General features: G+C 42.0%; 4 protein-coding genes across 4 annotated transcripts in view; 1 reads left to right on the top strand and 3 right to left on the bottom strand.

The window, feature by feature from the left end:
- Positions 1-11,653, bottom strand: part of LOC126567469 (cytochrome P450 6g1-like) — a 243,540-nt gene that overhangs the window by 224,326 nt on the left and 7,561 nt on the right. The window lies entirely within an intron of this gene.
- Positions 1-11,653, bottom strand: part of LOC126556500 (uncharacterized) — a 518,397-nt gene that overhangs the window by 503,493 nt on the left and 3,251 nt on the right. The window lies entirely within an intron of this gene.
- Positions 6,130-7,261, top strand: LOC126556211 (uncharacterized). Its single transcript, XM_050211438.1, has 3 exons — positions 6,130-6,398; positions 6,474-6,911; positions 6,986-7,261. The coding sequence occupies exons 1-3, from the start codon at positions 6,144-6,146 to the stop codon at positions 7,259-7,261; spliced, it is 969 nt and encodes a 322-aa protein (XP_050067395.1). The 5' UTR covers positions 6,130-6,143.
- LOC126556310 (protein preli-like) lies at positions 9,845-11,065 on the bottom strand. Its single transcript, XM_050211555.1, has 3 exons — positions 10,972-11,065; positions 10,317-10,530; positions 9,845-10,241 (listed from the first exon to the last, which is right to left on the bottom strand). The coding sequence occupies exons 1-3, from the start codon at positions 11,061-11,063 to the stop codon at positions 9,894-9,896; spliced, it is 654 nt and encodes a 217-aa protein (XP_050067512.1). The 5' UTR covers positions 11,064-11,065; the 3' UTR covers positions 9,845-9,893.

Genomic DNA, 11,653 nt, shown 5'->3' with positions numbered 1-11,653 from the left:
CATGAGATGAACCCTCCCCCTTGCCCCCCCCCCCCCTCCCCTATATATATATAAATAACAGCTATTTAACAAAAAGAAGAAAACCACCATCACCACCACCACAACAACACCCGTGCAATTCCACTGAAAAATTCTAGCGTGTCCACCTATACTCTATTACTACTGCTATTACTACAGCTACTACTTCTATTACTACACACACCACAACACTCTACTTCTACCTACACAAACACACACGTTTAACTCTTCTGCATCACCAATCAACAACCTTTCTCTTCGTGCAGCTTACAAGTTTTCATTATTCAGCCTATAGACAGAAGGCAGCAACAGAGAGAAAGTGAGCGAGAGAGAGAGAGAGAGAGAGAGAGAGAGAGAGCTAGGGAATGGGCAAGGCCAATTAGGAAGGCACCGGAGCTCTAGAACAGGCAGGAAAGGATAGAGCAAGAGGAATAGAAAGGAAACCCCGGAAAAAAAACAAGTTAAATTAAATTAAATTTAAACACTATCCTTAAATCTATTTGTGTACATTTTTTTGTAAAAATAAAAACCAACTAAAATCTATGAAAATTGTTACGTTTTTTATAGGGCAGTTTGAAGAAAAACAAGCAAGCAATCGTTCGTTCGCAAGTATAAGAAAGAAAATGTGCAAGCATATGTTAGGAGCTTTTTTGATTTTGGCACAGGACAAGATAGTGCAGGGTGTAGTAGAAATGAAGTGTGAGGATGCAGTTGCTTTTGGTAATTAGTAGTACATCTAGGCTCTATAAAACAACAGTTGTTGGTAGCAGTATGCTTCTGCAGTTCCAGAGCTTTATATTGATTGTTGTCCGAGAGCAGAAAATTTTCTGTTCATATTGGAAAGATTCTCTACCACCTCCGACCATATATGCTGCAGGTAACAACACTTCCATCACACAATGTACTGACTCCTATTCCTAACATAGAAAATACTATTCACAAAACATAAAAAAGTTGGACACGTTGGCGCGGAATTCAATCTGGTGTGCGGATTTGAATTTGATCAAATTTTTACTGCAAGTGGTTGGAAAACGATTGTGAAACAAAAGGTTTTGTTTTTGAATCCTACAGTACCATATATGGTTCATTCGGCTTCATGGGAGAAGTATATGAGGATTGTTTGTATAGCATTATAATTTCTGTTTTTTTGAAAATGTTGTAAATAATGTTATTTCCCAATTCTAACATATAACCCCCCATTCCGATTATTTTAGTGTGTGTCGGCATTGCTAATGTGTGTGCGTGTAACACAAGCACGAATTTGTCCAACAGTCAGTCGCAGTATCAGCAGCAGCAACGCATGCAGCAGCAGCAACAGCAGCAGCAGAAACAGCAGCGGCAAAAGCAGCAGCAGCAGCGGCAGTGTGCGCAGACAGCAGCTTTAGCGTTAGCCAAACATCGCGCAGAATTTGGGTCGATTGATATCTCTCTCTCCATTAAAATGGCACACATTTGGCAAACAAATATCTTGCGTGTAAAACCATCGAATGCACCTAATTCCTAACCGGGCCAGTACGGTTACAAAGTATGCTTGCAAAGGAATTATGTATAAGAACGAGCACAGACTTTATCTTGCCACGGTGTTGCGATGAACGTCTGTCTCACACACCTGGTCTGGTTTAGGGCATTTAAGATTTGCAAACTCTCCCATTCACAATGATAACAACGATAAGCGGCTTACACTAGCAAAAGTTAAGCGAAACTTGACGCGAAACATGTGTTTGAGGAACAGGCTTAAGAGAAGGAAGATGTCAGTTAACACCGATTTGAAACAAAACAAAACAAAAAAGAAGGAAAAAGAGATAAATACTGTGTCAGTATGCAGCACAATTGGAATGCAAAAATGTGTAGCTGTAGAACAAATGCAAAGGAAACAACAAAAAAAAACAGAAAACAAATCACAAGAAGATAGTAAAAGCAGTAAAAAAACCATTATTGATAAAAATAAGAGCTTTTCACACTAAGAACTACTACCGGCAGAGTAAAGAGAGATAAAGAAAATGTATTTAATGAAAAAAAAACAAGCAAACAAACAAACAAAAAACACACGTACATAAATGCAACACGAACAACTACACAATCAAAACACACACACACACATGTGTATGTGTGTACATAGTTCCATTGCGAACGAAAACGAACACACTCACACACACACACACACACACACGTAAAACGAAATCCAAATGAAAGATATTTTCTTCCTTTTCTTCCTTTCTTTCTTTCGTCGTCGTTGTCGTCGTCGTTGTCGCCGTTTGTTAGAGTTGAGGTCAAGTATTTGAAATGCTAGAAAGCAACCAACCAAAAAAAAAAAGAGAACAAAAAATCCAAAAAAAGAAAACCTTACGAATAAAAGCAAATAACACACAGAAGAAAAAAAAACAGCTATAACTAAGCAAAAGAGGAGGAAAAAAACAACTAAAAAGCACACAAACAAACCATACACAAACAACATGCACACATAAGGACACAAGATAAGGAAGCGTATTTGATAGTATAGAGGGAATCGCAGGAGACACAATGATATGAAAAGAAAACACACAAATCCACAGAGAAATAAGTTAGTAGAGCAGCAGCAGGATTGCAGCGAACGAGTAAGCATATTGTAAGAATTGTTGTGTTTGATGAATATTTGCACGATAGCAAAACGCAAAAAAGAGCAGAGCGCGGCAGCAGCAGCAGCGAGCTAAAGCAAGCATGAGTGTGTGTGTGGGTGAACAAAAGAAGAAAAAGCACTATCCCGAAGTAAGAAGCAAACAAAGTAAGTTAAAACAAACACACTAATAGATTAATACACAAGAAAAGCAAGCAAGCAAAGGCAAAAGAGCGCGTGTGCGTAAAACAAAGCAAAGATAACGAAGATATATTAAATACATATATATACCTTATATATATACACACACACACACAACACACTTAGAAACTCCCATTTGACTCCTGTAATTCCAACTCCACAAGGCGTGTAACTCCACCACTACCATCCCACAACCGCTCACCGTTATGCGTACGTGTGTGTGTGTGTGCGTGTTTGTGTATGTGTGAGTTTGCATTAGTGTGTTTGTGTGCTTGTGTGTGGGTGGGCGCGTGTGTGAGTGTGTGTGTTTGTGCATCCTTGAACGTAAGTGCTTCAGAGACGCATAGCGCGCGAACAATGGCGCCCGAGCACAACCACGTGTTAAGACGGAAGTGAACGCAAAAATCACTCTCTATATTCTAAGAAACATTACACACAGATACTCACACACACACAGTCACCGGAAACAAACGGAAGGGTTTAGGATGGGATTGGTAGCGGGCAGGAAGGGAAAGCTTTGCGTGTTTGGCAGAGGAAGGAAGGAAGGCAGGAAGGTGTGTTGAAACGAATGGAAGAGATGAGTAACAATATAATAATTAATAAACAGCTGAAGAGCACTCTCTACTACTACTCTTTCGTAGTTTAATTTTTACATTATCCTTTTCTTTCCTATTTTATTGCATTCTTCTTTATCTACTTGGCTTAAGGACCTTCCAGGTTATGTCGGTCATATAAAGTGGCTTGCTAGACTTATTCATCCTACGTAGCTGGATAGTGAGTCCTTGCTCCGAGGTGTCCCAATTTTAAGACGAACTCTTATCCACATCCTTTGGCCTTCTCTAGCACTCCGCCTATTCTTTGTTCTTTTCTCTGTCGAAGGTTTGAAGCTCTCTGATTCCACAGATGTGGATTCGCCGCTTACTAGCTCTGCAAATTCTTAAAATATACTTAAGACACACAACTATACAAACACATACCTACACACCACTATTCCAGTCCTTTTTCTATCTATAAGAAAAGAGTTTGTCCTTGTAGAAGAAATCGAAACTGTTGTAACAGCTGCTCTGCAAGTGCTAGTTCAAACAATAATCTGATACACTTTATTCACATGGAGAGCGAGAACCTAATGTTGTTAATAAAGTAAAAAAAAAAACGAAAGTATTAACTAACAAACTACCAAACACACTACTTCCGGAACGTACGAATTCAAAACTCCAACAAAAGCGAAGCGATACACAGTTTGACGAAATAAAAAAAAAAGCGAAAGCCTCGAGCTACACAGTTGGTAACTATATTTTAGAAAATAGTAAGCAAGTAACCACTTTCCGCCCTTGTGACGGTTTTGTGAAAGCATTTGGATAAAGAAAGAAAAACAAACACAAACAGAGAAACACAAAAAAACACACACCATTATCACTTGGATGAACGTTTAGCAGGATAATACTACCAGTGACTTGTACGAATACGAAAACTATACTTGAAGAGAGCGAGAAGCAAAAAAGTAAACGTAAAGAAAAAAGTAACTCAAAATACAAAAAAAAAACCAGCTCCCTGTGTTCGGTTTTTTTTTGTGCTATTGATAGTAGGATTTATATTTTTAAGTAAAAAACCCCACAGATACAGATCAAGATGTCAGGATGACGGTATGTGAAAACCACACTAGAAAAATGTATGTTTTTTTAAAGTCGTTTAGTTTTGATAGTGTGATAGACAGACAAAAACAAGGCGTACAAAAGTACTAGAGAAAAGACAAAAGATGGCGTGATCCGCGCCATCGAAACCATGTGTTTTGATTGGTTAAAAAAACTGTATTTTGTGTTTTATCCTTGGGAGTAAAGTTTTTTCTTTTGGTGAACACTATGTATGGTATTTGTAGTGTTTTTACTTAATTTTTACGGTTGTGTTCTGAGGTAAGTTAGTTAGGTTGTGTTCTGAGGTAAGTCTATTGGTAATAAATCGATTTAAGTCCATTGTTATATGTAATGTTCGTAAGTTTTTTGGAGGATTTCTTTCAGATTTGGGAGAAGTTTTGCCTTTGCCTTCCCTACGGATATCGGTCCTGCACTGCAGTAGTGCTTCTCCGCTTCGTCGAAAGAATTAAGAGAAATTGTCACTGACTTACTCAGTTCGCAGCTAAATATTCCTTCTGTCCGACCGGAGCAAAGCTGGGAACACCCTACCTTCTCTGAGAATCTTAATTCGAGATTCTACTTCCGCACCTCATTAGTGCTTCACAACTCCGTTGGAAATATTAGGGGGAATTGAGGCTCTGTTTCGCGGTTAAATACTTCTACCAGCTAGCCCAGGATAAAGAGGTGGCCCGTCTGATCTTAGCGGAACTGGTAACGCTGGTCGTTCCCGTTTAGAGCTTAGTTAAGAATCAGGGTATCAGCTGAAGACGATGACCATTAGCGGAGTTCTGTTACTTTGATATGATCGTTTCTGCGGATATTCGGACTTGAATATTGAATTGGCTATACGAATTACTAGGTCATGTAGTTGGATAGTAGGTCTTCAGCTGCGGTGGAATGATCCTAATGAAATTTGAACCCCAGTCTTAACCTTGTAAACCTTTGTTTCTTCGACTATCGGACCTTATTCCTTCTGTGGGATTCACAAACCCATAAAATGTAGAAGACTCTTATCCACGAGGAGAAGGGTGAAGGGCGTGTAGAGAAGAATCATAAGCTATCTAAGCAGTTTAGTGATGCTAATATCCTGCCGATAGATATACCGGCCGGCAGGATACGATAATTGCGGCAAATTTTCAGGATACCGGACTAACCCCTCACCAGGAAAGTGGTCGTCCAGGACTCAACTAGTACGAGGTGTAGAGGAGTCGAACCAGTCGAAGATAATCTAATAGAAGCTATCTCTTTTATTTTACCAACAAATATGATAATGAAATTTTGATAATAATTAGAAGTATTTTGAATTAAATTCAAAATTATCATAGCGACAAAATATTTTACCGGTTTTTAATATATAAAATTTGAAAATTTTCACATAATTGAATGTCCATCGCCCACTGTTCCGTACGCGCAAAACTGTCATACGCCATTTCTGTCCTACTGGCTTATCATGGAACTGTCAAGTCTGTTTGGCTGAAAAGCTAGCAAACAATTAGACGCAGAGACGCAATCTGGCAAACACAAGTGTTTTGTACAATATTTTGTTGTGTTTAGTGGTTTAGTTATTGTATTTTACATCTATACGCGTAACAAAACACTGTAGTGTTAAGTACGCACGCGAAAGAACTTACAGTGACGGGAGCCATATCGAAGCACTAGTGTTATTTCCATTTGCCGCGCGTACTAGTCCAGTTACAAACATGGATCAGATGCTTCCGAGTCCGGGATTTTCGATCCCTAGCATCGGTACGCCGTTGCATCAGCCGGAAGAAGATCAGCAGATTCTACCGCATGCCTATCAGCAGCAACAGTCCATGCCGCACATGACGCCGATGGGTGGCCTTAGCTCTAGCAACTACACAATGCCGGCAATCGGTTCGTCGTCCGGCAAGAGCATGCACACGTACGCTCCCAGCTTTTCCACCCCACAGAATATGATCCAGCCACAGACACCGGTAAGCACAAATGGGAAAGGATCATTTAAAAAGGATTTTTTCCTACAAATATCCATTGGTGTTTCGTTTCCACAGCAAAGCTTGATGTCACCGATGGTTCCAATGACGGAATCGAAGGCAGCGGCAACACCGAGCCAAACGCAGGGCAGTGGTGGCAGTGTCCGAGATCCGGAAAACATTGGCAGCGTTAACATCCATCAAACCATGGGCCCCGCTACACCGATGACGCCGATGACACCGAGCGAACCGGCCATCCTACCACAGCTGCAAAACATCGTCTCGACGGTGAACCTGAGCTGCAAGCTCGATCTCAAGAAAATTGCCCTGCACGCACGTAATGCCGAGTACAACCCGAAACGTTTTGCTGCGGTCATTATGCGCATTCGGGAACCGCGTACCACCGCACTGATTTTCTCCTCCGGCAAGATGGTGTGCACCGGAGCGAAAAGTGAGGACGACTCTCGGCTGGCAGCTCGCAAGTACGCTCGTATCATACAGAAGCTGGGCTTTACGGTATGTAAACCATAAGAAGAGGGTTAGGAAGGTGGTTTTACTATTTCGACTAACGAACAATTAATTCTTTGCAGGCCAAATTTCTTGACTTCAAAGTACAAAACATGGTCGGTAGCTGCGACGTGCGGTTTCCGATTCGGCTCGAAGGTTTGGTGCTGACTCACGGCCGGTTCAGCTCGTACGAGCCGGAACTATTCCCTGGTCTGATCTACCGTATGGTGAAGCCACGTATCGTACTTTTGATTTTCGTGTCCGGCAAGGTTGTGCTAACGGGAGCCAAAGTGCGGCAAGAGATTTATGATGCATTTGAGAACATCTACCCGATTTTGAAGAGCTTCAAGAAACAGTAACCGTTATGTGTACAATCGTTGTTTTTTTGTATTATTATTAAGTGCTCCTGCGTAACAGCAGCTTAACGTGTAAGGAATCTACCAGCAGGAAAAATTTTTCCAATAAAAAAGACAAAGTTACAAGCCATCCCCATTCGGCTCAACGGTTGTGTGCTTGTTGGCAACCATAACTAAGCTGCATGTAGTTAGCATTTTTTTTTAGTAAAAATTGTAAGGAAGAACTTTTGCGTGAAGCGTGAAAGAAAACATTTAAAAGACTGTTTTCGCAACTTGCAGCAAACGGGAACGGTCGAAGATCGAAGATGAGAGATTTTTTTTTTATAACGAAACAATTCAGCTTTTGTTTGATGTTTTAGCATGCAACAATTAAATAAGAGATTTCGCATTCGCAATAAAATAAGATGTTACTTTTGCCATAGACAGAGGCGGATCTTCCTATATGCGGAGTGAGCGGCTCGAAAGGCAGCCCGGAATGAATTGGCTGTTGTCAATACTGACGGATCTGATAGACCCGATCGCTGATCGGATCGGATCGCACGGGGCCTCGCTGCTGTTTGTCAATTCGTCCATATCTCATATTTAATTCATATTCCAGTTGGAGGCTAATAACTTTTTTGCATTCCATATCAATAGAATATTGTGATAAAAGTTAACTCTTCTTTTGTAGATTAAATTTGATATGCTGCCTCAATTCTAAATAATTTTCAAGATATGAATCTTCAAAGTCCTCCATCCACGGCTACATCCGATCTCCGACATGTTCTCCACTTGATCCAGCCAACGAGCTCGCTGTGCTCCTCTACGCCTCGTGCCGAACGGGTCGCTGACGAGCACCTTCTTGGTGGGGCATGACGCATATTGTTATGTACTTTAGCTAAATTTTACAACCAAATGACTCTTATAGTTTATAGAACTGTAAATCAGAAATATAATACGATTTTTTCAGAATTTTACAGCAAGTAGGAAATAACTTAACGTTGTTTTTATTTGAATAAAAACCGTTACACTAGACCTCGTTCTTAATAGCAAGCAAAAATACGATTTTTCGCGATTGAACACGAAAAATTGTTTACAAAATTAATAAAACTGATTGATTTGAACAGTCTAAATACAATTTAACTGCGAGAGAACCAAACGTTGGTTCTTTTAGGGTTTTTAAAAATATAACTTTTATTTTCTACTAATCCTTCGACCGCTCCGCGATGTGTTGGCTGCTACGGTCAAACTGACGTTTGTTACCTCTTGGTGGGCCAATCGCTCCGATACCGCTGGCTGGGCCAATTATTCCGATAACGCTGGCGATCCGTTCCGTCGATGGGGGTTGGCTGACTCCGGTTCTGCTGACTTGTTGCTTTCCGGTACACGCGTTGTCGTCAGGTATCTTCGGGTTGAGGCGTGGTGCTGTTCTGCTGACGCGGTAACTTGCAAAGTAAACGTTGACGGTTGTTTATCTCGGTTTTTAATGAAACAAAAATACTTATAACTTCCTATTTACTACTAGTGAATTAATGAAAATTGCACACTAGACATGTGATATAATTGTTTATAATTGAAGCTGCAAGAAGCGTTTTAATGTGAAATTTGTGCAAAAAATGTGTCATCTTTGATTATTCATAACTTGTAAACGACTAAGAGTAGAGACGTCGTATGCATATCAATAAAAAGAAAAAAAAGTTGATTTAAATTCCATTAAAAAAAGTAAATAAGTTAAATAAGCCTTCCAATTTGATGGCTCCCCGGGCATCCCGGATTGTCCGCAATAGGGTTAAGAAAGTCGCAATACGAAATTATTAATTTTAATTGAATTTATTCTCTTTTAATGTAGCATACAATTGAATATTCTAGATTGATCGTAAAACTATTTATCCTTCCCACTTAACCTATCTTTTCACGCGCACACAAACACACCTATTTGCTGGGAATAAAACAGTACGGTCGGTTTAAACATGCTTCTCTCGTCGGATGGCCTTCTCTTATGCTGCACAAAAAGGACTAATCAACTATCACTATAATATTATCGTTTTGTTTGCTTTCTTTGTCCCTGTAGCAGCAGTAGCACCATTGCGGTAGAGACAAGTATTCGCATGGTGCTACTGCTTCCCCCTTTACAAATGTCTCTGCCAAGTGCAAGAACGGAACTAACCGTGAATGCCGCACAGCACATTCACAATCAATTGTGGAATGATGATCAACAACTCGCATCGATTGTGGTCGATTGCCCCAATCCAACACGTCATGGACCAGCCTTTTTTTTTGTACGGTCCCACACTACGACAAATACTGCTAGAAGCGGAACAAAGCTACAAAGCTGGCCTTGTTTGGGTTTACTTTAGTGTCTGCAGGAATAATTTTTGTAAGGGAGAGAGAGAGAGAGAGAGTGTGGGAATTTCGGATTCCACTTGATGGATTCCGTGACTTTTACTCTACGCACTAACACAGCTCGCTTGTGGGTAACACCCGGACACACACCCTCCCGGAAAGTGAAAGGGATGGTGGTGGGGGAAAAGGCGTCCAAGAACGCATAAAGCTGGAATTATCCGGTCCATTACTACCGAACCACACAAAGCACGGGTTTACACGAAAGGAGCCCGCCAAGTCAATTGTCCGCCTGTGTCTCCTTTCCGCCACCTTCCTAGCCCTTGACGGATAGATTTTGTACCAGGTGTTCCGCCTGCGCTTTCATGTGGTCGGACGCATGCTTTGCCGCTTCCCGTAGCTTCTGTGCCTTGGAACCTTGGAGGTCCTTGTTGGCTGCGGCGGCCGCCGCCAACGCAACCGGATTGTTCGGGAACATGTGCTGCAGGACGTAGTTGAAGCCGTTGACCGTTTTGGCGCAATTTTTCTTAAATCGCTCCAACCCGAACGCACGTATGGCGGTACCGAATCCGTACACGGATGAATCGATCCAGGCCGATCGGATTGCGATGGTTTTGCCCGGCTGGTCGGGAAGTGATTTGTAGACAACCTTTTCCACCACACTCTATGATGGGACATCAAGGGAAGAGTAATTTAAAGGAATGCTCTACGTGTATTGGGGGGAACATACGGTTCTTACCATTATCTTGTTGAAGCCAATGTTCCGCGTGTACGTCACGAGTGTTCGTTCGTTCGGATCGACCACCGATTCCTCGACAATATTGACCGACTTAGCCTTGAAGAACCGTTCGCCCCACTTTGGCACGTGGTTGGTCTTGGTCAGCAGCCGCTTGCTGTGCAGTTTCCCGTTCCGCACCTCCCGGCTGACGGTGTCTTCCGAGAGTACGTGCGCGCTGTAGCGTCGCGATGATTGATGCGTATGTGTGCGACAGACGGATGCATCAGCGTCGCCGGCATTACATGGTGGTCGGGTGGTGTTGATGATGCACAAAAATAGAACAAAACGAGAGGAATTAAAACGTGTTGAACCGGCAAACACACACAGACACAAGCACAAGGCAAGGGAAGGCAACATGATGTGTAGCGAATAACTCGCGCTTTCCGTGCGCGCTATACGCATTACATAATGGTGTGGGATGGTGCTTTGTGTGTGTATCAAAGGGAAACATACAGCATGCAACATGCTGTGTGCGGATCGCAGTTGGCTACAGTGCGAGTGCCTGCCGCAACCTAAAATTGCAGCTATTTTTTGACCACGACCAGGCACGTTCTTGAACTAACGAAACCGTGACGGTGTGTGATGAAATGGGCCCACATCTGAAGGGCTCTCTTACCTGTACGGGTTTGGGTAGCGGTTCCAGAAGCCTTGCGTTACTTGATCCCAGGAATAGTTGTAGATGGTGGCATTTTCATAATATTTTGCCATTTTGTGTGCTGATTCGTTGCTGTGTGATGATCGGACTTTGGATCGCTTACTCTTAGGCAGCTGTCTTATGTAAAAATTGCACCAGAACCACACTATTCAGCTTTTTCACTGGTTCGATTCAACACACTCAATTAATCGCATGTGTGGCGGCTATGTGCAGTCAGCTAAATTTTTATCAATTTTTCAACCATACCACTATCTCATCACCATTCCTCAGCTTCGCGTACACCACACGCCGTTTTCTTATCACTTTCGATAGCAACCAGCAGCGGCCGCCAGTGTTTGATTGATTAGAATTCCCCACGCCAAGTGAGAGAGCGAAATTAAGCGCGGCTAATGGTCGGGATGCAGTTGTGTGCGGCACACACTCATCGGCTATTTATTGCACGCCAATTCACACCAATTCAAAACATTTGCCATCGGCTGTCGGATTGCGGATCGATTTTCGATGCGGTTTTGCAAAAAGGAAAACACGCACTGAAAACACAAGTTGGAGGGGATGGGGGTTGATTTTGACAGTTCGTAATTTCTGGAATGTAGCACAGTGTCAAACTGAGCGCAGTGTTGATGTAGAACAGTCGGTGGATTTT

This window comes from Anopheles maculipalpis, chromosome 2RL (assembly GCF_943734695.1).
Source record: "Anopheles maculipalpis chromosome 2RL, idAnoMacuDA_375_x, whole genome shotgun sequence".
In the NCBI taxonomy this organism is placed as follows: Eukaryota; Metazoa; Arthropoda; class Insecta; order Diptera; family Culicidae; genus Anopheles; species Anopheles maculipalpis.
This window is presented reverse-complemented; position numbering and strand designations above follow the sequence as displayed.

Bases quoted from the DNA above. Each gene is read 5' to 3' on its own strand.
- LOC126556211 (XM_050211438.1), top strand. From the start codon at position 6,144: ATGGATCAGATGCTTCCGAGTCCGGGATTTTCGATCCCTAGCATCGGT. The intron at 6,399-6,473 runs GTAAGCACAAAT...TCGTTTCCACAG, and splicing joins TGATCCAGCCACAGACACCG to CAAAGCTTGATGTCACCGAT. The intron at 6,912-6,985 runs GTATGTAAACCA...AATTCTTTGCAG, and splicing joins TACAGAAGCTGGGCTTTACG to GCCAAATTTCTTGACTTCAA.
- LOC126556310 (XM_050211555.1), bottom strand. From the start codon at position 11,063: ATGGCAAAATATTATGAAAATGCCACCATCTACAACTATTCCTGGGAT. The intron at 10,531-10,971 runs GTAAGAGAGCCC...GCGACGCTACAG, and splicing joins CGCTACCCAAACCCGTACAG to CGCGCACGTACTCTCGGAAG. The intron at 10,242-10,316 runs GTAAGAACCGTA...GTCCCATCATAG, and splicing joins TTGGCTTCAACAAGATAATG to AGTGTGGTGGAAAAGGTTGT.